General features: G+C 38.1%; 2 protein-coding genes and 1 long non-coding RNA gene across 4 annotated transcripts; 2 read left to right on the top strand and 1 right to left on the bottom strand.

Annotated features, from left to right (window-relative positions):
- Positions 1-1,171: 1,171 nt before the first annotated feature.
- fwd (phosphatidylinositol 4-kinase beta fwd) lies at positions 1,172-26,226 on the bottom strand. The gene is made up of 12 exons (XM_070207355.1): positions 25,253-26,226; positions 8,530-10,013; positions 6,823-6,934; positions 5,913-6,189; positions 5,681-5,845; positions 3,060-5,522; positions 2,881-2,999; positions 2,682-2,819; positions 2,333-2,607; positions 2,171-2,259; positions 1,944-2,108; positions 1,172-1,876 (listed from the first exon to the last, which is right to left on the bottom strand). The coding sequence occupies exons 2-12, from the start codon at positions 9,705-9,707 to the stop codon at positions 1,689-1,691; spliced, it is 5,169 nt and encodes a 1,722-aa protein (XP_070063456.1). The 5' UTR covers positions 9,708-10,013; positions 25,253-26,226; the 3' UTR covers positions 1,172-1,688.
- On the top strand, positions 14,008-15,997 carry LOC116650950 (uncharacterized). The gene is made up of 3 exons (XR_011416183.1): positions 14,008-14,099; positions 15,224-15,336; positions 15,653-15,997. It is a non-coding gene; the product is annotated as an uncharacterized lncRNA (long non-coding RNA).
- ddbt (deadbeat) lies at positions 20,637-21,375 on the top strand. 2 transcript variants are annotated; one of them, XM_015171921.3, is made up of 2 exons: positions 20,637-20,953; positions 21,031-21,375. In XM_015171921.3, exons 1-2 carry the CDS (start codon positions 20,765-20,767, stop codon positions 21,175-21,177), a joined length of 336 nt encoding a protein of 111 aa, XP_015027407.1. In that variant the 5' UTR covers positions 20,637-20,764; the 3' UTR covers positions 21,178-21,375. The 2 variants fall into 2 exon arrangements, with proteins under 2 accessions (XP_015027407.1, XP_002053242.1); XM_002053206.4 differs by having other exon boundaries at positions 20,644-20,953; positions 21,021-21,375.
- Positions 26,227-26,900: the final 674 nt, after the last annotated feature.

Genomic DNA, 26,900 nt, shown 5'->3' with positions numbered 1-26,900 from the left:
GAATCGTTCGTGGACGGGATAGTTTCGATTTAATATTGTAGTAGTACCTTTCGTCTGACTCCTACATAGTTGCTGCACGCAACTGACTTACTAATCAGGTATTTTACTTTATGGAATCGAAGTTCCCGTATCGGCGGTGTTTCGGTAAAATAGAATGTAAGATAGTCGAGGAGTAAAGCTTACTAGAACAAGTTTCTAATAAAAACCCTACTTCTACCTGTTGAAATTGTTATTGCACACAAACAATTTCTAAAATATGTCGATTATCGGTCAGATACATCCTGATATTTCCAGTACGCGGGCAGGAACTTGAATTTTTAACCAATAAGTATTATGGCTCTTGATATTTCTTAAAAAATCAGTTCAGTTTATGTTGTAATGATAATTTATGATACACATCTATTTGGGTACTTTCATGTTTATTATTAATTTTATAATGATATTTGGAAATTTTAAATGATTTTTATATTCAGTACAGTGGTCGCTCAGAAATTATAACACCTCGAAATTACAGCCGCGTATTTTAATTTAAAGAACGTATTTTCAATTAAAATTCGAACTATTATTGTTGTTTTGATTATTTTAAACAATTTTCAAATAGAGTATTTTGGTAATTTTCGCATAAACATTTTCCCGTATGAATAATAATTTGCGAATCATTATAATTTGCAAGCGATCACAGTAATTAAATATCTTGTCGATCGAGTTTATTAAATTAACTGTAGAAAAATGCAACCTTTATTTTATAATATTTTTTAGCTAAATTACTTTTAGGTAATTATAATTATTATACACATAATTTGCTTTATGTTTAAGCCGTACATATGAGTACTTTTTGATTGAAATAAACACTTCAAGTGTCTAACTATTATTTTATGTTCATTTGAATTTAATTTGATTTTTGCCAGTATTTTGATAGCTTAGTTACTATAAAGTAAGAAACATGTTTGGCTATATAAATATAGGAATATATTTATATAAGTATATATCCGTACATATACACATATGAGGACTTTGGAGGGCGAAAGCGAACATATATTTTAATGTAATTCCCATATCTACGTATATTCATATTTGCGGCATATCTGATTATTGGCATTTTATAAATAAATATGAGTCTGTATTGTTGGAAAATATTTTAGTGATTTAGCTATTAATAAAAAATCCTATATATGTTGGAATTTCAATTTTAATCGTTCAGACATGCGAATAGTAAATTTGTTTTGCATTTAGTTTTGTGAATAGCTGAGTGAATTAATGATTAATGTTTAGCTTATGCAATAATTTCTTATAAAATGAATATGCGTGACGACTTAGCGATATTTTCTAATTACAGTCATAAGTTCTTATATATATGTACAAGTCGATGATTATTATGTTTGCTTAATGAAATGCAATACAAGACCGAGACAAGACAGACAGACAAATACAGTCAAAGGCATTTACACTTTTACTTAAAAGCTAGACAACATTCACTTTGGCCTAACATAATATAATAGAATAATAACATTGCCACAACGCATAATGAACGATTCTGGCTACAATAACAGTTATTGTTTTGATTTCGTTTTATATACATATATATAAAATTTTTCTTTAAACATACTCTTTTGGTTTATCAGATCGGCATTTTAGCACACAAGATGATTAATCAATCCGTTCGCTTAGATTTTCATAAAAAACCGTTCTCACAAAATGCCATTCGTATAATATTGATAGCCATCGTACAGTTTGGTTGATAGGCTCTTCAGTGAGTCCTGTACAAGCTGTTCCACCTTGCGTTCCATTTCCTGTTCAGTTAAATTCATGTGAAAGCGTTTTCGGAGATTCTGTACTGTGCCGGAACAGCCATTCTTAAAGCACGGCAATTGGGCATCTAGAAGGGAAATCAGAAAACAAATTTCTTAAAAATGTTTCCAATGTTCTTTTCATTTTTTACATACTACTGCGCATGATTTCCACAAAGTTTATAATACGATCCATATGCTTGCGCGCAGACATCATGCCGACGAGAAGCAGACGATTAAATTCCCGCCAATGCACGGATCCCGTTCCGCCCATAACATCGACAAATTCATGTGTAAGCTTAAAAGGTGATTGCTCGAAACCTGCAAGAGCCAGAATTGTATTAATATTATCATATGCATAAAATTTGATTTTCAATACTTACCCAAATTTTTGGGAGATATGCTTAAAATGAAGCCGAAGTCTATGTGTATTATATGACCATCCGAATGAAAGAGTATGTTGCCATTATGCCTATGGAATGCAAAAGCAAATTGGTATGTAAAAATAACTTCCTCATAAACATATTCCACATCTCAACACTTACCTATCCTTAACCTGGAGCAGATAGGAAATCAGACAATATGCCGCACAACTCTGCACGAAATTCTTTTGAGCCTGACGAAAAGTGTCGCCTGTTGGTGCTCCATATTCGTCAATAAAGTAATCTCGCAAAGATTTATTTGAGTTCTTTTTGATTTGATGCAACGAAACGGTGTTCAGGATAGGCTCAATCAGACCACTGTCATTCGACAGGCAAATTATCTTATATGGCCGTACCCACAAATCTACATGCTCCTCCTCCCAAATAATCTTGAACATCTTTAAAAGAATAAAAAGAAAACAAAAACAATTTAAAGACCAATCATTGTAAACGGATAGTTTAGTTCACTTACCTGCAATAGCTGCGTCGCCATTAGTTCTTGCCGCAAATCATCTCCACATTTGACAATGGCCGACAACAGGCGCCAGTTTGATAAATGGCCATAGGGCGAGGATTCGCGAATGAGTTTCTCCTTCTCATGCCAGGGCTCCTATAAGTAATAAGAAATATTAAATCAACTATTAAAATGCATACTTATCGGCTGTACAAACCTTTAGAGCTGCCGCCGATGGATCCTCTGGATCATTGCTGAAGGATTTTGTATTCTCGCAGTTCAAATTGTTGCAGTGTCGCGTGCGCACATCGCCAATGTTGAAGACAATTGGTGGACCTGTGTAGGTAGATTGGTTAATCTTAACAAGGCCTCCAAAGATTAATATTTCACATTTACCCTGATCTCTGGAGTCGCACGAGTCCATTGACATCTGTGAAATGGCGTCCCTTTCGCTGATCTTGCGCATATACAAGTACTGCGCGGTGATCTGGTCATCCTCCTGCGACCAGACATCATCCTCATTTAACTGCAGTCCGCCCAGTGATAGCAGATGATGGCTGTTGTTGCCACTGCAGCAGTTGTAGGTGCCCGGCTCGCCACAGCCACCCTCTGCATGCAATTCAGTATCCTTTTTACGGCGGCAACTAGATCCATGATGAGTGCTACTACAGCTGGAAGTGCGGCTGCAGCTCTGATGTGTATTCAGGCAGGCGCCCTCTAAGTGCTCCTCGCTTTTGGTGTGTCGCAGCGAAGGCATCATTTTAGGTATAAGCGTCGATGTGTAAATATCTGGAACTTCCACCACCTCCACATAGATGATGTACGGCGTTTTGTCCTTGGAGTTGAGTACAGCAGTCTTCTCCTCTGTGATGCGCACCACGTGATGCGGAATATCCGAGTAGAGTGGCAGCCAGACACGAGCGGGCAAATTTTTATTGATCAGATTTAGAAACATGCGCAGTGCCGAAGTCTTCTCTGCCTTCGAGGGTAACGAGATCAGATTCTTGCCCACATTCATAAGCGCCTTCATGAACTCTTTCTGCGGCGCTGTCTTTGGCGCGCCGCAATTGCATAGCGTACGCTGTCCCAGAAGACCATTTACCTGTCCACGCACCGTCTCAAAGCAGGTGCACCCATTATCGAAGGCAAGACCCGAACTCAGATCGCCGAGAAACAGTTTAGCGGTTGTTGTGGGCATCGTTTGTGTGGTGTACGGCGGCTGCTGGTACATCCGATGTGTTATGCTGAGCGTGTGTGGGCTGCGGGAGTCGGCGAGCAGCACTGTGGCATCAGATTGGGAGCGGTGATGGGTTTTCTTGACGAGCGCTGCAGCTGGACCTTGGCCATCATCAGGCTTGATTTGCTGCTTGTTCTCCTTCTTGGGAAATATCTCTTTCATGAGCGCCAGCTTTGACTTACGGCTATTGCTGCCATTGCCCAGCGAATCCACCTGATAGTTGTACGCCTCCAATAGCCACAGGCACTTGAGGGAGAAGTCCACGGACTTGCGACAGCGAATGGTAAGATAGGGATCTAGCACTTCGGCCAGTTCATCCATTTGAATATACATTAATATCAGCTGTGGTATATAGAGATCCACTTCTTGGTCTGCAAAGCTAAAGATCTTATTGCCAATGAAACTCAGCACACCCGGCTCCTTCGAGTAGAACAAATAATGCACAGCAAAGTGAATATTGAATACGGGCGACTCAAAAAACCGCAACAGGCCACTGGGACCACGCTCCGAGTTCTGCAGCGGACCAGTTGTGGGAGCCCGGTCGCTGATGAAATATTTTACCACGCCCGGCACTGGCATTTTCAGTTGGTGCAGCGAGCTAATGGAGGAGCTCTTCGGTAGGGTCGCATCGTGACTGGCGTCACCAGTGTCTGCTCCCGGCAGCCGCAGGCTAAGTGTGCGTTCCTTAATCTTTACATCCATACCAGTATCCCACGTGGGCACAACTTTACTGGCATCTATCGGCGCCTCTGTAGTGGGTGTTGTTGTTGTGTTAGCAACAGCTGCGGCAGCAGCAGCAGCAGCTTTCTTGCTGGAGTTCGAGCTGCGAAGGCTGAAAAACTCTTTCTTTTTGGAAATATCCGTGGGCGATTTTACCAGATCCTGCGACATTTGGTCTGTACTACCTGGCGCGGTGTTCGCCAAAGATTTCCCCTTTAAAATGTCCTGTAATTCGCCAGTTTTCTGCTTGGCCGCATTCTTTTTCTCATGGTTCTCAATGATGCTTTGGGCCGTGCGGAAAATAGCGTTTTTTGTGGCGCCGAAAAAATTCTTGAATAGCACTTGATCGTTCTTGCTACTCTCAGTGGGCGTGGCAATGGGTGTTGGTGTGCCAGCTGGTGTCATTGTGGGCGTATTTGTTGCTGGCACCAAACTGTTATTGGGCATGGTCTGTGTTGTGGGCAACGGCTCGTGCTCCCCCTCATTCTCGTCTATCAGCGGCGCGCTGGGCGCCATGCCGAGCTCAGTGTTAATAGCAGCCTGTGACATGTTCATTACGCGATAACGCATCCTATCATCCCCATCTTGTTCATCCTGATCCTCCAGTTGTTGCTGCTGTGCTGCCGCTAGCTTGGCTTGTTCCCGTTTTTGTTGCTTTTGCTTACGCGAGGGTCGCAGTGTACGGCAGTCAAACTCGTTGGCGGCATGCGACGGAAAGAAATATAGATCCGGTTCCATTATATTGTATTCTTCGTCCATGGATGTTGTTTCCAACATATCGATGCATTCCGCCTCGCCATCCGCGTCGGCATCGGCATCCATTTCACCCGAATCGAGCGATTCATGTGAGTGGCATATGCGATTCAGAGATATTTGGTCCGACTCCGATCCACATATGATGCCTGACGTGATGAAAGGGGTGAAGGGTAGGGTGTATAAATAATTATGCTCACATAATATTCAATAAAGAAAATTACATGGAATCTTGACTTTACATGTGTCAAAAATTCAAAAATATTTCCACTTCGGAGATATCCTCAAAATATTTCAATAAACCTACCGGAATCATCAGATCCAAGGCTAGTCAGATCCTCACGTTTCTTGTAGCTGCCTGTTCTGCTGCAGCTGCTGCTGCTGCCAGCATTGCCATCGACCGTGTCCTGGGCAGCCGTCGTCACCAGCTCGTTTGACTTGGGTCGTGTACGTAATGTTGGACAGGACTCAACTGAACGGAAAGAGCACAGTTACACAGTTAAACAAAACTTGCATGTCCGACCGCTGTATATACTTACTAACTCCATTGGGATTATGGTGGTTCCGTTGCACGTGGAGTGTGACTGCAGTTGTTGGCGGATCCGTTGCTACTGTGACATTGGCAACTGTTCCAGAGCCCGGCATTGAATTATTATTGTGTGCAGCAGTTAGGGCTGGCATTGGCGGGGATGTGGCAAGTGCGGCCGTTACACTGGCCGCAGTTGTTGCAATTCTCGAACACATATTGGTGCTGAGTATTGTTGATGGTGAGCAAAATGTGGTCTCACTCTCGGCATTGGGCGAGGAAATCTCGACCTGTAGGTGTAAAAATGTTCATTTAACAATAATAATAACTTGTTCACAAAAGCATTTTTACTTTTCGGCAGCTCCGAAAATGTCAAGTGCCAAAAAACAATTCAATAATATAAAATGCTATCTCAAAAGGTTGCAACTCCAATTAAAAACAATAACAGCATTCACGAGAGTTGCGCGCGTGTCTTTGGGTTAAGCAAATAGATTCGTGTCACGAAAAAAAAGCGAAAATCGACACGCACTCAGCTCCAGCACAAAGCATACTCTCTCTTGCTCTCTCTCTCTCTCACTCTCTCTCTCTGAATATCTTAATTTACACTGTTTTCAGCTCTCGATGTTGTTGAGAGTTTAGTACAACTGGCGTTCAGCATTTCTTTACACATTTCTTACACAAATGTAAACATAAAGAGTGCAAAAAAATAAAAATGTTACTTAACATGCTACAAACATACATACATATATGGAGCACAATTTGTACGCGTGCACTAATGCAAACACACACACTGTAAATGTGTGTATGCTTCCAACTCCGTAACTTTCCAAATTCAGGTGCGCCCACAATTTGCAACATTATTCAAGTATTGTAGGCGGTGGTTGATTGGGGCTCTGCATCTGAAAATTTCTAATATTACTCACCTCGGGAATGCGTTGCAGGGCGCTGTCCAGACTTCGATTGCGATGATGTTGCGTGTGATTGATACGAGCGTTGGTCACTTGAGAAACGGGCGGCAGCATAATGCCCATTGATCTAAAAATGTAGGAAAATAATGAATTGTTTTAGCATCTACTGTCTGTAATCATTGCCAAGCAACAACTTGCCTGCACTCACAACATGGAAAAATGATTAAGGTAATTACATTCTCACTACGATTGCCTCGTCGATGTTGTGTATGTCAAAGAACTAGGCGTACTATACATTATAGCCATGTCTCTTAAAGTAATACATTTTTCGTAGGTAAAACGCAATACAATATATATCATAACACTAAAAACAATGACAATGAGAATGCTCTAGTCTCTGGTGCATGACTAAGAAATACCCTGTATTCACTTTCGATTATCGGTAACAAAACCCAGAAAAGTTCTCATTTACACCAATTTGGTGTTTGGTTTTAATAATCTGCAAAATATACACAGACACAAATCAAGCTTATAGTTGATATTCTATTATCAATCTTGCTATCGAATAGATAAAAAATGATTTATATTAGAAATGTAAACCCAATTGTATAGAGATTGCAATAATCTACCTTTAGGCTCTGGATCGACGCGTTCAGCCGAATTTACGGACAGCGTCTGTTGTTTTTGGATGATTCGGATCAAGTATGCAAATGCACTTTATGGCTTCCTATTTGTAACTTACATTTCAACAAATACAATATACCCTATATATTGTTTATCAACTGTTACAGGGTATTAAAATAAAGCACGCGAGCCCATACAAGTGCACTAGCAGCCCCCGAGAAGAGCAAGAGCAACAAGTGCTTCGTGGAGACTCTCTGGCAAACTGCTGCTGTTAGCGCCACTTTCTGTTTTCCAATCTAACAGCCATGTTAACAGCAGAAAATATTGCTGGTTACTCAGAATGGAACGTTTATGCTCACAGTTCTCACAATATTCAGGCGCTTTTGACAATTTGCACAAAAATTACGTATTGCTATTGATAATTTTTTATACAGATAATAATAAAAACAGTTGATGGTGTGTCATTCGCACTTTGTGTTTATCACAAAGCAAGTCAAGCGAAACAATAAATAGAAACAAAAATAAAAAGAACTAACTGCCGAAGATGAAATACCCTTGTCCGCACATATCAGATATGAGCGTATTGTTATAACTATTATTGCAGTCTTTAATTAAATATTTCAATAAATATATGGGGTTCCGATACTGATATGATTTTATATAAAGTATTTGAGATTCATACTTACGAAGATCACAATGTTTTAGTTTATGTGCTAGTTTGATTAACAAACGAATTTGTTTAAACAATTAAGAACTCTTTTTTATAGCGGTGGCTCCCATAAGGGCTATAGATATATATATATATATGTATATGTATAATACAGTATTCGAAATAAAAATTTCCCATGTTGATAAGATTTGACTAGTAATTGGTAATCGGAAAGTTATCTTTGAAACTACAAAAGAACTTTGTTTTCGAGCGATAATTTCTATTGCAGTTAAATGTTTAAATAATCTGATACTATCAATTTTGATCGCTTCTATAAATCTATTAAAATTTATACATGGATAAAGACAGGATCCAATCCGTTACACCCTTAGTGTGGAAATCGCAATACCCTCCAGTAGAACGTGCTGGGGTAAAACTTAAGGACTCACCTGAAATCTAAACTCAAGTTTCTTTGGTGCGTTGAAATGCGTTTTGGTGGTATACCGCCCGTGTGGGCTCCAGTTAGTCCAACGCCAGTTGGCATTATGCTTAAATTCGGGCGCCCGTGCACAGAGGGCATGGACTGATTGAATCCACGGCTGAGGCTAAGGCGAGGTTTCGTGTAGCGCAGGTGCTTGGGCGTGCTGGCCGCGGAGCTGATGGTTGGCGTTGAAGTTGTGGAGAGGCTCAGCTTGTTGCCAATGCTGCAGTTTTGCATGCTGAGGGGCAATGTAACGGGCGGGGCTTTAAGAAACGCAGGCACATAATCGTCATGACCTTTTGTCAACACGGGCGATGCAAGCGACGGCTGGTACTCAGTTTCACTATTTGAGATGCACTCAGCGAGTGGCTCCTCCAAGTGAAGGGACGACAGCGTTGTGGTTGACGTTGAGTGTGGCTCACAATTGGCCGATGATGTGCTGGTCAAAGATGCGCTGGAATCCTTGACAGGATTGGGACTGCAATGGGAGCTGGTCTGCGGGTTGGCGCCCACCACCGTTGGACTGTGCACCACAGTACTGTTGCTGTGTTCGCTGGAGCTGCTTGTGCTGTTGCAAGCGGCCGTCGAATGATCCGAATTGTCATCTTCATCCGGCGACGTTGGACTATGTCGATCGCAAGGCAAGGCGTAGATGTCCATGTTGCCATTCTCGGCAATCACGATATTGGAACTACTGCTGGTTAATCCGTTCATCTTGCCGTTCATATTGTGATCAGATTGCGGTGCATCGGCACTGGACAAACGGACCTTGGCTGGTGCACAATGATCGACTACATCAGCGCTTGCGGCAGCTGCATCCACCGCTGGACGGAAGTGCAGCTTATCGCTGCTCTCCAAGAACGAATTGCTGCTGCGCATGTGGAGATCATCGGCGGCAACGGCTACAACCGGTGACAGCAGCTTGTTGGCAGTCTCAATTTCACGTATTTGTCGCAGGTATTGATAGCCATTGTCTTGGGCCACAGGCTTCTTTCGGATGCCGCCGCCAACGCTGGCTATGCTTAGGCCAACAAGGCCGCCGTTTTGCTTAACGTCCGTTGTTGCAACATTGGACGTAGCTGCCACAGCGGTTGGGCCGGTCGTGTTGCTCTTCTTGGTCTTAAACGCTGAGATGACAGAGTTCATTTTTTTTGTTTTTTTTTTTGGATTGCTTTTCAGTGTTAGGAAGTAGGGAGTCTTGAGAGTCTCAACGTTCAGAGTGAGATTGTTCAGTCTTAAGACTTTTGATTAAGTGCAGGTTCCTTTAAATGGTTGAATTTAAACTCAGATGTTGAATAACCGGCTCCATTGTTAGCTGATGTTGCTCCATGAGAAGGTGTGCCATGAACTCATGTATGAATTGGGGTATGAATATAATGTTTGATGTATATTTAAGTCATCCACTCGCCGAGTGCTTTGAGCGGCTGCGTAAAATCAGCATATTTAGGTTCGCTGCGAAATACAAATATAATAAAATTGTGTTAATTGGTATTTTGTTATAAATTGTAGACAAATTTGAGTGGTTTCTTATACCCCCAACCCATTGAAAATTGTTATGAAGTATTTATGCAAATGTAATAGGCAGAACGGAGTATTTTTGAGCACATAGACATCAGGACGACGAGCTGAGTCGATAAATCCATGAATGAGTCTTAATTGAGAATTGAGCTTTGGTATGTACATAAAATTGTATGCAATATTCAAGGTCTGACAACGAGCTTCAACAAAAATGCATTCCAATACGTGATGTGGAAAAAGGGTGTACTCCATTTGTTTTGTTTGTTTTTACTAAATTGCCATAATCATAACAGATATACAACAATTCTCCTAATTCACAGCTAAACGTATAAATATTTATGTATATGTGCAAAAAAAAATCTCTGGCCCATGACCAAATGCAAATCAATGACGGCAAAACCTCTGTATAAATACATTTTGTACGTATTAAACTGTAGACAGTCAAGTGGCCTTGGCAATTTATAAATGTATGAGACATTCAAAAATATATGTATGCATGAATAATAAAAGCGATTTATCAGTGGTCAACATTTGAAGCAAACTTGCTATTCACTGATAATACCGAAAGATATTCCGGTTATTTAGCACTATATTGGAAAAATTGAGTGCTGTTTAGGCACAGAGTATTCCAAACATTTGCCAATTATTGTGTGTTTATATTTGAAATTTTATTCCCATTAAAAAAATTGCAGTCATCGCAAGAATTGACAACTCGACAACACACTTTTTTTGCTGTCGAATCTTTGACAAAGGAAGATATAGATTCTATTATATCATAAGTGCTAAAAGACGATCTTAGTCAGTTTGTATAAAGGGATTTTAATTTGTTCCACATTTCCAATCCAACCGAGCATGATTGTTTCAATATATTTAGAATCTGAATTGAAATACCATCAGCAAAATTACCGATCTGACTAGGAAAATCTATTTTTAGTGGTGTTACACATTTCATGGGATATCATGAGGCCCGCTTAGACAGCATACAAGTTAAAACAGCAACACAAAATAAAAATAATTAAAATCAAGAGCGGAGGCAGTTTTGTGTGTCAACGAAATTGGAGCGCTCAAAGTAAGAATGTAATCTTCTTAATTAAATAAAATAAAACAAAAATAAAAAAAACATGGAATGCTAAGCAGATTAACTTCGTTCCCGCAGTTGACCTTTCGACTATCAAAAGTGTCCATTGTCTACTTGCCACCACGTGTGAAAGATGACCTTCTGACTTTGTGTGGCGGCGCATGTCAACCTTCAATTTACAAATTGTAAGGGGAACAGGTCAACCTTATAATACCCTGGCGGGTTACTGTTTGCGTATGAAATAAATCTTACATATGCAAGAATTATTTTTGCAATTGTCTTTAATATTTTGTTGTTGTTCTTACCATTTCCCGAACAAACATTGACTAAGTTTAAATAATCAAAAGCTGAATTCAGATCATATTACTTAAATTTTAGATGAGTATTAGCAAGGCAATCGGAAAATGTTTAAATTTTGTCTTTTGCGTAAATCAAACCGTTCTTTGGATTTGAAGGCAATATATTTTAATTCATCTCTTCTTATCCCATTTTTCATGTCGACTACATCATAGCACTAAAAATAAGTAAGAGCATTCCCAGAGAACTCATAACTTAATGGATTCTTCAATTGATTCTGAACAGCTCCACTTGAGATTCTGCAGTTTTTCTTTGGGCGTGGGAATTCGAATACATATGTGAGTTTGTGACTCTCAGGTAATATGAGCTATTGAGTGGTAGGAATCTAAATTCTTATATCATAAAATACATATTTAAGTCATTTTCTGCTTTTTCTTTTAATGAAATGTAATTTTGTATATATTTTCAGCCTATTTTAAATGATAAGCCATATAATAATGTATATCAACTACAGTCCTTGTTAGTTTTCTAAGTGAACCCTGACATATAGGAAACTGAACAACGAGGATCCTGAATCGAATCCAAGGCTAGTGCCTTATTAATCTGTGTAATTTATATATGAGTTTAAAATCAATATTATGAATATCAAAGGATATATATATAGTAGGAGATTCCCGTATGTTAACATATTTTCTTATTTTTAAATTTTGAATGGGTTCATGGTAAGGAAAAGTACGCTTGTTAGTTTTAGCTCAAATATGTTCGGAGAATTCAACAAATATAGGTTCTCGCTTAAAACACATATAGGTCTGCTTTATTTGAGTCGGTGAACTTGCGTTTCCCTAAATCATTGGCTTTTTCTAGTTAAAACGTTCTTGAATTCGTCGTGTAATTACAACAGTTTCATTAAGTTGTCTCAGTCGAGCAATACCTGTTTACGACTATCTCATTTCAAGGCAATCGGAGTTGTTAGTTTGGCTTGCCGTATGGTCGCTCACCTGTCACATATCCATATACCCATTAAAAGAGTCGGCGAATTAAGCAACAAGTGCGACGACATTCGGCATGTGCTCGACGGGCTTGATGTTGCAAGCACGCGCTGAATAAATTTGATGCTTTTTAAATAATTACTGATGAACTTGATCCAATTAAGAGTCAAAGAGTTCAACAACTATACTAAACAATGCCAAGAACCAAATAAATAAACACTAGAAATCTCAACAAAAATACATAGGCGAAATTCTTTAAATTGACTTCTCAATGAAAACTGATAGACATGGACATGGCTAGAGCAACTCAGCATCTCATACAATAATATATACAGACTACTTGATGTGTTCCTCCTGTTTGATTTATACACATATTTGCACAGCTTTATAATACTCTGTTTACCTATTTGGTGGGCACGGGCATAAAAGTGAAGAGCAACAAAAATTGACCCCCGAACCTGCTACATTCTTAAATTAATCATCAAAGCAATCAGTCAAGGCCCCCGAATCACAAACAAACAAGTTGGACATGGCAATCCAGAGACAACCAGAGCTACCAGGTCTGTGAAAGTCGTCGGTCTTGCAAGAAAAATTACTCGAAGTTGACCCCACAAAATGCACCGTCCGCGGTTACATGCATCGCTGCTCCACACCCCACACGACACGAGAGTGTTCGACTCGTAGATACCAATGGGAATACTCTTAACCACTTTTTAATGGGTAATGGTTGTATAAATAGTCGCAAGAGACAACAACACCCTTTCGAAAACTGATTAGCTTAATAAAAATGAAATTTCTTTAATTTTGTAGAGCAGATCCGTAGGTGCAGATACCATATACTATCATATACTTGTAATGGGTACATGGCATTCGAACTCTCTCGAACACAAATCGTTTAAATAAAATTGAAATTTATTGTCTTATAGTAGGGAAGATTGGATAAGCATCCTCTTTGCTTAATTGTAGTTAATTGACAGCCGGTTAAAGACAAATTCAGAGATATCTTCATAGAGAAAAGCAACACCTGCCCAGCACAAATTAACTAAATAAAATTGAAATTTCTTGCCTTCTTGTGGAAACTTGCGTCACACACATGCAATGATACCCTATGTTCTCATTAACAGGGTATACACAAGGAAACCAGCAACCTTTTGCCGTGCAAAATTTCCAAAATGGAATCGTCTAGGAAGTGGCACAACATCAACTTATCCAACTCGCCAACTGCAAACCCAACTGCAACTCCAGCCAAGCTCAGAAAAACCAAACAAGTATATATTATTACAACATGATAATGCTGTATGGACTTCCTGTCCGGACTGTGCAAGCGTCCGACTACTTATTGCGGCCACTGTGGATCGAATTGTTCTCATGCTGATTTTGTTGTGTAAGCTTCCCGTTTTACCTCGATAACATTGCCTGACAAGTTGACGGGCTTCTCTCTGTTTAGTTATTCAAGTCATGTCTTGCCTGGTAATTTGTTTTGTGTTTTACTTTTTGTTTCAAGGCAAGTTTAAGTTTTAGTTTGTTTAGTTACTTCAATGATTTAGCAGCTTTTCGAATGATGATGTTGAGAGTGGCAAAAAAAAGAGAGAGAAAAACATGGAAAAACTGTTGGATGAGTTCCGCTGCCTATCCAAATATGCCCAGCGAAACACGGTTCTCTATATTTACGGCCAACAACTGTACTGTACATATTTGTTTCCGTTAAAAAGAAATACCGTCCATTTAGAATTGTCAGCGGAACGGTTGGGTGAAAAATTAGCTTTCCAAAAATCTTCCATCTGTGCTAGCTAAAAAATAATTTCAATTATTTTTAATGCCTCATTTAAAGGTTTATACATTTCATGACAAATTAGTAACTATGCTGGATATAGAACGTTTTGCAACCCGAGCTGTTTGATAAATTAGTTCGCCAAATACATCTGAAAATAACTCTGCGATATAAACAGTATTTTTAGGAAGCTGTTTAGTTTCCTTGTGTAAGCTTCGATTCGCTTTGTTTTATGTGCCCAGTTGAGGCACACCTCTGAAGTCTGTACCTGCTGTGACTACCTGGACCAGCTCTTTGTATCCACCACTTGGCTACTGCTGAGGTTTTTTTAGAACTTTTGAGGCCGTTCGTCTGTAGAACAATGCACTGAGTAACTGTGGTCTTCAAATTTCAATATCTTTTTTTATCTAAAGCTCTATAAACATACTGGAGCTAAGTGTGGAGTATATGAGAACCTGTATCAATTTCTCAATCAAGTCTCCAATCTGATATCTATCGAACTACTAGTTAGTGTCTCAAACGGCTGCTGCAAGCCTAACCACCTTCTTGAGTTGTAAATCATTCATCACTCATCATGTGTGGGTGAAGCGCGTACAATAAATGCTTCCGTTTTCCCCACTCCCTTATGTGTGTTTCCTTACCTATCCTAATGCCACCTTCTGCAAAAGCTTCTTATAAGGCTTTAATAAATTGGCACCCAAAGACAGGGAAATATGCTTAAAACTACGAATGTTATTGTTATTTGCAGTTTGACTCATAGTTTTTATACTCTGATAACCAAATAAGGAAATGTATATGGGCTGTGTGGAATATTCTGGTTGCTATTCATACCTTTGTACTTACGCTGATCAAGAATATATATTATATATACACATAGGATCTGAGTTTCTTTTATCTGACAGCAATGTACATTAACTCCATTTAAGTGTATCTATTATGCATTTTGAATGGATTTAGGGTAAAACAATTATTTTAATGCAACTAATGAACTGTTCATTTTCATCTGCAGATCCAACTGCATTGTCGGCAAATTGGAGCTGGAGCCAGCGCAAGACGTGGACGCATTCTCAACATGTGCCTGGTTGCATAGAGTTGAGGGGGGCGGCGTCGCCAGATCTTTTGGTATGCGAGTGCACTAATTTTCTGAATTTTCTTTTGCCATGTCAGCAGCAACAACAACAACAACAGGTACTCTGCGAAAGCTACACTGCAGCAAATAAGAAAATTTCTTTCAGCTGCTGACGATGCTGATGATGATTTGTAGGCAGCACAATAATTTTATGCTCCGAAGCATTTACACAGACCGCACAGTTTTAAGAGCTTACACACACACGCACACAGACAATGAACTTATTTATATTAACTATGATTGTAACCATATGTCTTCACATGTGTTGGAGTATGCTTACATTTGTTAATCTAGAACAAATTCTTTCAGGGTTTCTGACTTTTGTTTCGCAGAGCCCACTTAACAATATTTACGCCATTTATTGGCAGAACCGCTCTGCTCTTACTAAAGCCAGACTCTTATTATCCAATCGCTGGTCTCTAGTTGTACTCAGTGGATCTGATGCCATTCCAAATGCCAAACAACGTGGGCTGCAGTTTTGGTTTTGTTGCTGCTGCTGCTGCGACTTTTATGGCGGCATGTGTCAGGCAGCAGAGCAGCTGAGCGCTAAATTGCTTTTGATTGTTCTTAAATACAAAAATAAAAGAATTAAACAAAACTATGTAGTTGCGCACACAAAAATGTCAACCTCCAATTAAATGTTTATTTGTTCGATTCAATAAATCAACTAACAATTTCCATATATATTTAGACACATGCATTCAAGATGCGGTCATATGGCAAAGGTGTTCCATGTTGATCCTTCGATATGATAGGGTTGTGACATTCCACATTTGATATTATTTCGACACTGCATAAAGCAGAAATTAACAACTTATGACCACCTGTTCTTTGCTAGATAATCCGATTCTAGTTAAAGAACAGATTGTAAAAATCAACTTGCCGATTGCAAGGGTATTCCAATGGGTGGTGACATTTTTCATTTTATACTGCATACTAAGGTTCGGTTCGGTTAAAATATATTTCATTTTAAGACTTTAAAACATGAGAATGGATTCGTAAAAGTAGAATTCCAAGTCCAAACTGGTTGAAAGCCGATTTGCTCCCTTCAAATGAATTATGATGGCATAAACAACTTTGAAGCTTAATATATATTTTTTGACAGAACGCTAAAGTTATGGACTGCATGTTTGATCATCCTCCTCACATGCATACGATTATTAAAATTAATTATTTTCAATTAAATTTAACTTTAATAAAAGCCTGCATGCAGTCATTGTCAGACTGCGCTTATCGAGAGTACAGACACGCACTGTATGCACAGAAAAAAACTTCCCCTAAATTAATAATAATAATAATCCCATTGTGATGGACTGGAGTACAGGGCGTGGTTAATCTAAAACACATGGCAGAAGATGTGAAGTAGTTTCGGCTGCACAAAGAAACGAGGAGTGGTTCCAGCGAGTCATAAAATGTGAGTTTTCAAAAGGATGCCGTTCCCTCGCCCCTGCAGGATATCTCTGCTCGTTTGTTTTCTGTTGTCTGAATTAAAAGTGTCGACCAACACAGACAGTTTCACATGCTTGTAATCTTGTATTTAATCTATATATTTATCTGTTATTGATTAATTGGTTATAAACCAAACAGTAAGAGCTACATAGCTAAAATGTTTACTGAAGCTTCATGTTGGTTCGAAAGTGAGCACTAAGACGCGGCTTTGGAATAATAGTCCTGCGTGGCTTAGGTAGGACAACATATATATTTTTGGAGAACGGCTTTGTATGTGCCTGGAGTTGTCGCGAATTACGTAAACAATTTCGATAGCATTTGCATTTCAAAACTATTCAATTGATCCGGTCGAAGTCTGGTAACAGCCTCAAATTTCGAATGAATGTAAATTATCATCAAGTCTTAAATATGTGAAATATTCGACTCTGTGGCACAACAACACTTTCTTGCCGCGTGTGTTTAGCTAATGCGCAACATGAGGGCTGTTACACTTTTACACACATATTAACTATGCAAATTTGCCAAACAAACAAACAAGCAAATAAATAAACGGCAAGCAAAATTTACACAATTTCAAACGCGAACACCGTTTGGAGTTTATGAGTGTGCAGGTGTGTGCAGGTGTGTGTGTGTGTGTGTGTGCTTGTTTGTATCTAAGCAGCGGATATGAAATCACCAAATTCAAACGAACGCAGCTCCACAGTTCCACAATTGGAGCTAATACTGCGTCTGAGCTAAATGCAATTGAGAAGAAGATAGAATCCAGTGAACAGCATCCGCAATTTTCCATCAATTGGCTTTCGCCAAGGCAAATGGAAAACTATGCGATTCATGTGAAGCGCACTAAAGTGGACTTAGCTTGAAAATCCAGCAGCAGCTTTATAAGCGAGCTGCGATATTCCGATGCCTGCAACAGGTGAAAATTGTTTACAATTTTTCCTTAATATTCAACTACGCAGTTTCAAGAAGACGTATTATCTTGCTGCACTTATGCGAACGATAAGATGTGTGTGAAATATAGAAACTAATCGAAATATTGATTCCATACTTCTGGAATCTAGTGTCAACCATCTTGAGACTTTGATTTTGTCAGTTGTGGTTAATAAACCGCAAACAAAACAAATATATATGTGCGGAAAGATAAATCTAGCCAGTTCACGAGACCCTCAGCGAAATTCTACGTAACATCTCGTTGTATAATCTGAAGGTCAGCCAGAGATATTAGAAAACTGGTAGAACACGTAGAAATCAGGTTGACTAACATTACGATAGCAAAGGGTAAAACCTAGTCTAGGGCCACAAATAATACAAATTGTTAAAGGCATTGTTAAGACACTTTATCCAGATACTCCGCAACCGACCAGATTAAATATCTCAATAATATTAAATAAAAAATTAAATAAAATAGTAGGGAAATTTTTAGAAATAAAAAAGTTTTTTAAGATGCTGTAGCTTCTAAATAAAATTTAATTGCACTTAATTAGGAAGTGCAAGCAAGTGTTTACTTTATGTATTTTTTTATTTTTAAAGCATATTTTCCGAGTTTCGAAGGGAAACATAACTAAGTCTTGCCATATATGAAATAAGCCAAATGAAAGTTGGTTAGGTGATGTTTTTCAAGAGATTTGGGTTAACCGAACCAAAAACGTAATGAAAGAAAGATAAACGTCAGAGGTTAGTTAAGTATCCATCCATAAATGGCTGTGTGAAAAGCGTGACTATGCGTAAAACACCATTTAGATGTTTTATTGAGCATTTAAAAATAAATGCTTGCGCATTTCTGTAATTAATGAAATACTAGAGCTATTGCATGGCCTGAAACTAACTAAATTCCACTTTCAGTAGGCAATTTGTTGCGATTGAACGGTGCTGTTTGATCAAGTGCTCCAATATTGAACAAATGCAAACATTTTGTATATCATAATTGGCAAATAGACTTCAACAATCACAATAATAGGTTGATTTATGGACATTAGTGCGAAGGGTGGGAGCTGTCGAGAACGATATCGTTGAGTTACGAAAAAAGATTTAGGAAATGAGAGAAATACAAAGTATATAAAATGAGGCTATCCGAATAGGAATTTATAGTTTTATCGCTATTAATTGGAAATAAGAATTATTCTGTGAAGAGAAATTAGTGTGCTTAGCTATAAGTCATGCGAGAAATACACAGATTGTTGATGAGTTACACGTTTCTGCTTATTTCTTATCAAACTCTGTAAGTATCCATAATAATACAAATCTTACTTAACTCAAAGTCTAAAGATAAGGCAAAGAAAATGCTTTAATAAAGGCATTTGGGAAGAGTGAAATATAAATAAAAGCAAGGTCTCGATTTGCACAATTTAAAAAAATTAAAATACCAATGTAGACCATGCATACATACATATATATACACATTCATGTCCACATGCAAACATATCATGGAAGTGGAATGTATAATATGCATATACAATACGATATTAAATACATTCAATGAGTGCTCACTATGGCGTCACAGCCTACAGCAATAATAATAGTGAAATAATTTCCATATATAAAAGAGAATTATTACTGTACGCCCCAAACATAACAATTATACTATACGTATATATAAATAAATATATATGTGTGAATATTGTAAGCCGGATGGAAATTTCAGCATTACAAAAGCCCTTGCCTCAGCGGCATAGCAGCTGGCGATGCTTCATTCAACTCGGTCGATCGCTATGCAACAGGAAACAGACTTGACAGAATTTATCATTTACTTTCATATAGTAAGTATGGCCAATGGGGCTTGCATTATGAATTAAATATATATGTTTATATATAGCAGTAAGACAGACAGAGTCAAGAGAGCCAAATGCAGGGTGCAGGGCGCCGCGCGCAGTGTATTAAATGTCGGCGAGTCGGGCACGCCAATTGAAAATGATTTGCGTCTTGGACTTTGCTCGGCAGAGCGGGGCAGATGACGAAAATGGAAATGAATTGATTTGAATATAATAAAGAATAGAATGCCTTATCAGCTGCTGAGAGACAAATGAGCAAAAGTCACAGACTGAATGCAGCTATTTAATGAGTACATACAGTCACGGGCAAAAAGCTCCGGATTTATATTACTTTGAGTCTCTGAGCCTTTTTGAACCGATCCTTGACACGGATTTTATGTTTCCGGGTGATACATAAGATTTGTTTAAGAATATCTTAAATATTCGGGTTTGCTCACTCATTTGCCGGATAATCATATTTGCTGACAAATCATTTTTGATTATTTTGAGTACTTTTTACTTTTATTTCTTTTTTTTTCAGAACCAAATGTACTTTCACTTAAAGTGTGGGTGCTTTACACTGAACACATGCAATAAAAAATACACACTTTCAGTAAAATATGATATGTGGATCATGTCTCGATTATTTTGACCGCCACTGTTTATAGTAAATGATAATTTGCATAAATAATAAAAAGAGAGTGAGAGAGAGAGAGAGAGATTGTGTGTTGATTTTTAGTTAACAAATAAGTCAAATATATATATTTATATATATTTATATATATTTATATTATATTATGAATTCCTTTATGCGAATTCTTGAACTCTCTATGTCAAGCAGCCGAGCTGAGAATAATGATGATGCCAAGACTCACATCTACCGCTTTATGTGGGCATGCCTAAGGAATTTGTTGCTGGAATGTGTGGAATTTTTATGAACTGAAGAAAACATAACAAAAAATTATAATTTTATGCGACATGTTTCTATTTGCATGCAAGCATACAGACAGACTTATGTATTTGGGTTGCAGCCGCATTTATTTTATGGAAATTCTCTAACAACACTTTCTCAGCAGGCATTTGCGTGCTGTCATACCCTATAATTTGAGGCATAAATTGCTTTGTTCAATCTAAAAACCATATTTGTAATTTCATGTACTGTTTTAACGGCACATTAAGAAAATATTTTGGTTTCTGCTGCATTTGTCAATGATTTCATGTTATAATGACAGATATCCCCAGGGCTTACGACATTTTGGACAATCCGAACTTGGTAGCACCGCTACCCTATCTAAACTTTTTGCGTTATCTCAAACGCAAGCACCCACGTTTTGGGTTCCGGCGCCTGCTGCAGGAGGCGCCCGCGCAGTGGGATGCACTGAACAAAGGACAAAAGAATCTATTTCAGAAGCAGGTGAGCGCATGTCCAGCATGTCCAGTCTTCACTGTATTGTGTTATTTTTGATGCAACATCTCTCCAGCGCATCTTAGCAAGAATTGCGCGCTCTACTCGTGCTCGTCTCCGCCGTGTCCTGCAACGAAACAGGGCAAGTCCGCGAAAGCGCAATGCAGTCCGACGTCCCATATACGACAGACGTCCGCGGGCGTCCCGTCCACGCAAACGGGCACGTTAACTGAAATCTTTAAAATCTACAGATAGTTATATGTAGTTTATGCATTCCCAAAAATCTGGACCTAGTCGAAAACAAATGTCTATCCCAAGCTGAAAGTCTGATAACCTGCCGTGAAAATGACGATACAAATTTAACTAGTGCATTATAAAAATGTTAATCATAAACACATAAATATTTCGGAAATAAACATGCATTAATACAATTTTTCAGTTTGCTTCCGAAGTAAAGTTGACAACAATATTAATAAATATAAACATAAACAAAAGTCATCGAACAGGCATTTCCAGTTCGGGCAGCTTACTTTGCATCGATTTTATATACCAGACGAGGAGGATTTCGGTTCCGCTCGACTGGCGCTTGGGTAAGCGGAACAGCAGACAATGTAGACATGGGTCCCGCCAATCCGCATGTGATATGCAAACACCTGATGTTGGCTTTCACTTTTGGATGCTTCATGCGTCTCTTCGCCTATTGCAACATGAGAAAGACGCAGAAAATCGCAAAGAAAATCCATTTCATTTTATTGTGTGCCACACTGCCTTAGAATTGGTTAGGATGCACTCAATACAGATGTGAACTTTTTAAGTCAATAATAAAATACCAAAAATAAAAACTCAATTAGAATCCACAAAAATGACGTCAATTTCCCTGAAAGGTCACCCAACGCTTAGCATAGGAATAGTTCTAGAAATGTTAGAAACTTTTCAAAATATCAATAAATTTTAAAATTATATCTTATAACTAATAGAAGACTTTTTAACTTGTGAACAGAGCCTGATCGTGACCTGCACATATAGTCTTTGTACAGTCAGGCAAATGGCAAATGGATCTCCTTATCTGCCGGCTGTTTCACACTTAAGCACAATTCTGTTATGGCTATTTAAATGTTGTAATTTGTTATAAACAAAAACACGAAAAAAATGTCTGGTGATCTGAAATTTGTTGTGCTCTGCTCTGGTCAAAAACAATGGCTTTCGCTTGTCTGTTGCTTGCCCGCACATGTGCGCCACAGAAATTCTCTACATAGGAATTTGATCCCCAACCTCGCTGCTCATTTTATCGCCTCATAAACAATCTTTTGCTCTGCCTGACCGACTACTACTTTGAGCACAATGGAAAACAACATCAATAAATGCAGCAGGGTGCGTAATCAAGCAGGAATGCGGGAAGGGACAGCTCGCATACTTTCGTACTCTCATACTCATTGCAGCAGAAGTACAAATGAAGCGAACCATTCGGCTGCACCGTTATACATGCAGTGCATATACAGTGCTCGTCACTCAAATGGGGAAGAGGAGAAAAAGAGTCTGCACAGTGTCCAATAAAATATTTCAACAGGCAAACGGGCTGCCAAGTGAGTGATAAAAACGTTTAAATATAATTCCACATGGCTTCGAATTTTTGAAAACGTTTTTGAATAAATTTAAACTAAAAACTCAATGTTACATCTAAGACTCGTACTTAGACAAGGATACAAGTTATTCTTTTTTATTTTTTAAGAAATATATGGGTTTTCATTTGGTTTTATTGTGCACCTTAATTCGTATCGTAACTAAATTAGCATGCAATACATAATATTGGCAAACTGTTGGAAGTTTTAACTACTTGATTATAGTTGCAATAGCTTATGTTTGTAGTAGTTATATCTGACTGTCTCCGCGGTTAATAGTTAGAGAGAAGCGGGCATTTCAACATTCAGTAAGCCATTTTTCGATTTTTATATTCGTTATATAAAAACAAAAGCTCGAAGCAATAACCGATTGTATCCAAAATTGATTGACAGTTAATGTATTGCCTTATCGTCTTATGCTTTTATTACAAAATGTATAAGATATGTTAGTTAAGATCTCTCAACTGGTTCGTATATGTTTAAAAGGGTACTTGTAGTTCGTTAACCAAAAGAGAATTCCTCTCTTTTGGTTTCTTCAAATTGAGCGCCTCTTAAGTGGGCAATTGATAAATGGAATTCGAATCAAACTGAGTAGATCAGGTGGAGACTAAAGCGACAGGTTTCAAACTGACTCTGACTATCGACACATTTAAGTCGGAAATCATTAGTTGAAATTCCAAACTGGTTCGCTTTTGTGACGACTTTTGGATGGGACAACAAACAAAATTTGATCGCTTCGCGTGCTTAACTCTCTGTTAGTGCCAGTTGAGCAACAATTTTTTTTAAAGTGTTGGTCAATTTTGTCTAAAGTGGAGACTAACACACTTGAAGCGCTTATGTCACTTTGCCATTTTGAATTGTTCGCCATATCATATCATTAAGTATTAGTATTAGTATTAAGTATTTTGACTTTTAAGCTGTTCTCATGGAATGCAATAGAATTATAATGCCCCTAACCTAAAATGTTTGCCAGGAAAAATTGTTTAACAAGCACAGGGCATAATGTGAGACTTAGGCTAGCAAACAACAACAGAGGATAAAGTATGGCATGATACCTATTTGGGTGAAACGAAACAAAATTACAGTTGAGACAAAAACAACGCGTCAAAGAGCAATACCGAAGCGAATGCAAAACGAAAACACAGATAAGTGAAGCTTTGCACCGAAGCGACGCTTCGGCAAGCTGAGCTTTGTACGAGCGGGCGAACGTGTGTTGTGAGACAACAACGGTAAAGATTTGTGTACCACACAGTTAATTTTTGTTTTGCGCCTCGTCGGCATTTTCGTACTCGCTGTTTGTTATGCTGTTACTGTTGTGCTTGAAAGAGTTCAACGACATACGCGCTCTCAGTGGCTGGCGTAAGGTCGTTGTTGAATTTACCATTACATATTAGCTTTCGTAGTGCACATAGATAAATAAAAACAACAACAAAGTTTCACTTTCGTAAACCTTTTTATAAACGATGCCGCTGCATAGCGAGAGAGAAAAGCTTACACAAGTTGATCAATTAAAGGGGAATAATGGCATGGGGCCATGATCACAGCTGGCAACTGCCAGCAGCTGGCACTAGGACAAGCATACATATACACATACAGCAGCCAATACATCGATAAGCGGTCAATAGGCACCAATTAAACCAGGAAACGTTAAATTCGCTTTGCCAGACAAAAATTTCTTAAATGTCATCACTGAACGCGTCTGTATCCGCCGACACGTGTACATACATACATTCATACATACATATGTATGTACATGTGCGAGTGCAGTGAAAGCTCTATCAGCGGACAGCTTTAGGGGAGGACATTTCCTTTTGTTCACAATTTCTGTCAGTCCTAATCTTTTCAAATTGTTAACTTTATTGCTTCGACATTTCTTGCAAGGCATCTCTGTTAACAGACATTTATATATGTACATGTGTATTTGTATGTAAGTATTTATGTATGTGCGCGTGTTGATCCCATTCTAAGTATTTGTATTTGAACTTTTTCCTGAATGTCTTTGTCTCGCTGATTTTTATCATTAGGAAAATCAAGTTCGTAGTTTTCACTTGGTACACAAGCAACAGGAGCAAATGTTGGACCTTTTCGGGACTCGAGAACAAAAGTAATTCTATGAAATGGACCAACAAAAGCAATGAGAGTATCGTATCAGGAACTATCGAAATAGAAATACAAATCAAACTAAATACAATATAGAGATTTTATATTTTACTAAATTCTAAATATTTTACTAAATAAGAGATTTTTGATATACCTAATATACTGCATTTAGATATTAATCCAATATGCTTACATTCTAAATATGGATAAACAATATTGTCTAGACAAACTTAACCGCGTTGTCCCGAAACCAATCAATTTCGATTTTTCGTCTTGGTTTTTAATTTTTTAGCATTCTTTGCAGAACTAGCGACATTTGTGGTAGGTTTGTATTTATGAACATATAAAGAAATAGTTGTATTTTGCAAAAACTTGAGTATGGGTACAGGATATCTCTTATTTAGGTACACATACATGCATACTTGTTAAACATCAACTCATTTAACGACCGATTGGCAGGTAGGAGAGATAAAATCGACAGCAAAAAACTGGTGCGAAAGAAGACCCAAAACAAGTGTCTGCGTTTGTATGCATACATATGCATGTGTGTATGCATGTATATGTATTTATACAGTTGTGTGGTGATTACCTTTATATTTGCAACAGTTGCCACAAGCGAGTATTAATTCCTGGTTGTGCAGTGTAATCCAAAGTTTGTGCAATGTGTACAGTTGTTGTTGGTTTTCTTATTAATTTTTTGCAGTTTTTATTTGAACATTAAATGATGCTTGTTGTAACACTTTCACTTGATGTTGGGCATTGTTATTAGAAATCACATACAAACGAGGCGAAAATATTTCAATTTTTTATGTTTCGCTCTCTTACGCTTACATACATACACCCACACTCCCACATACACTTGCAAAAACAGTGTGCACTACAAGACGAAAACAAACTGCAGGTTAATTTTATGCGGCAACACTAAATATTTGCTAATTTAAAGTGCCAAATGCGTAGAAATACTGCTTCCACTTTTAAGGTGCTTACAATTGTGTTTTTGTTGTTGCAAAACAAACTCAAACAACGACACAACAAGAGCACATCGTACATATGTATGTATGTATGTGTACAAACTACTACTACACACACAGCGACACACACACACAAATTGCGGCTTGCAAAAAATCTCGTTTTGGCTTTCGTTGTATGTATCAGCGTGCTAAATTCCACTTAAATCGCAATTTGACATCAGCAGGCAACACTTGTTTCAATATTTGAAACGTAACACTTTTTATTAATCAATGCATTATTTTGATTGCATTTAAATATTTGTTTAATTGGTCTCGCGCATTCTCCTTTTTTGTTTACCATGTATGTTAATACACACACACATTCATATAAAATCAAATGAGACGCAACGAACACTCCTTTCTGTATGTGTATTTGGAACTATATTGCATGCGTCAACAATTAGCTATGTCTGTCATAGCGTATATTATTGTTAAGAAGCGCGATAAAAACTTTTTTGTTTCGATTGCTTGGATTTTCCACTGCATTAGCAAATTACGTGAAGCAGCTAGGCACCGACGCACACACCCAGTTCGTTCAATTATTTTGTTGCTACTGAACGATAGGGATGATACATTGTGGGCTTGTCGATATTTTCTACAAGTGGTATCGCACTATCGCATGCTATCGATAAGTACACAATGCCAAAAAATCGAACAAATTTGAATAATTTTATGATATTATTTGTTAGTAAATAAACAGAACTGCTTACTCAAACCATATTAATCTGGTATTGAAAAAATTACCAAAAATGATTTATAACTATTCCTTATTAAAGCAATGCTTAAATGCTCAATTAAATGCAATGCAGTTAGTAAATCGTTTTTAACGGTTTCTTTTGGGGCTCAACCATCCCCTCATATATATATATATATATATATATATATATATATAGCAGTGGAAGTGTTTTAGGGGGAAACGCTGACTGTCTCATTAATGAGATTTGCGGATATTTATCTTCGCAGTTCCCTTCATTGATAAAAATAACATGCAGAAGGAATAACAACATAAACGAGAGAAACCACCCAAATAGCGAATGAGAGAGACCATGAGTCATCAATCGCAAAAGGCCAATCGGACTTTTGACTTTTTAAAGGGACGTCCTTTAAAGCTGATGGTATTCTATTTATAATGATTTTCGCAGAAAATAAGCATTTCGAGTATAATATGTAAGGGTCGCTTTCCGCCAAACACTTGCACACACACAATTCGTTGCAGTCCACTGGTTT

This window comes from Drosophila virilis, chromosome 2 (genome assembly GCF_030788295.1).
Source record: "Drosophila virilis strain 15010-1051.87 chromosome 2, Dvir_AGI_RSII-ME, whole genome shotgun sequence".
Classification (NCBI taxonomy): Eukaryota; Metazoa; Arthropoda; class Insecta; order Diptera; family Drosophilidae; genus Drosophila; species Drosophila virilis.
Note: the sequence above shows the minus strand (reverse complement) of the source record. Positions and strands in the feature narration are given on the sequence as shown.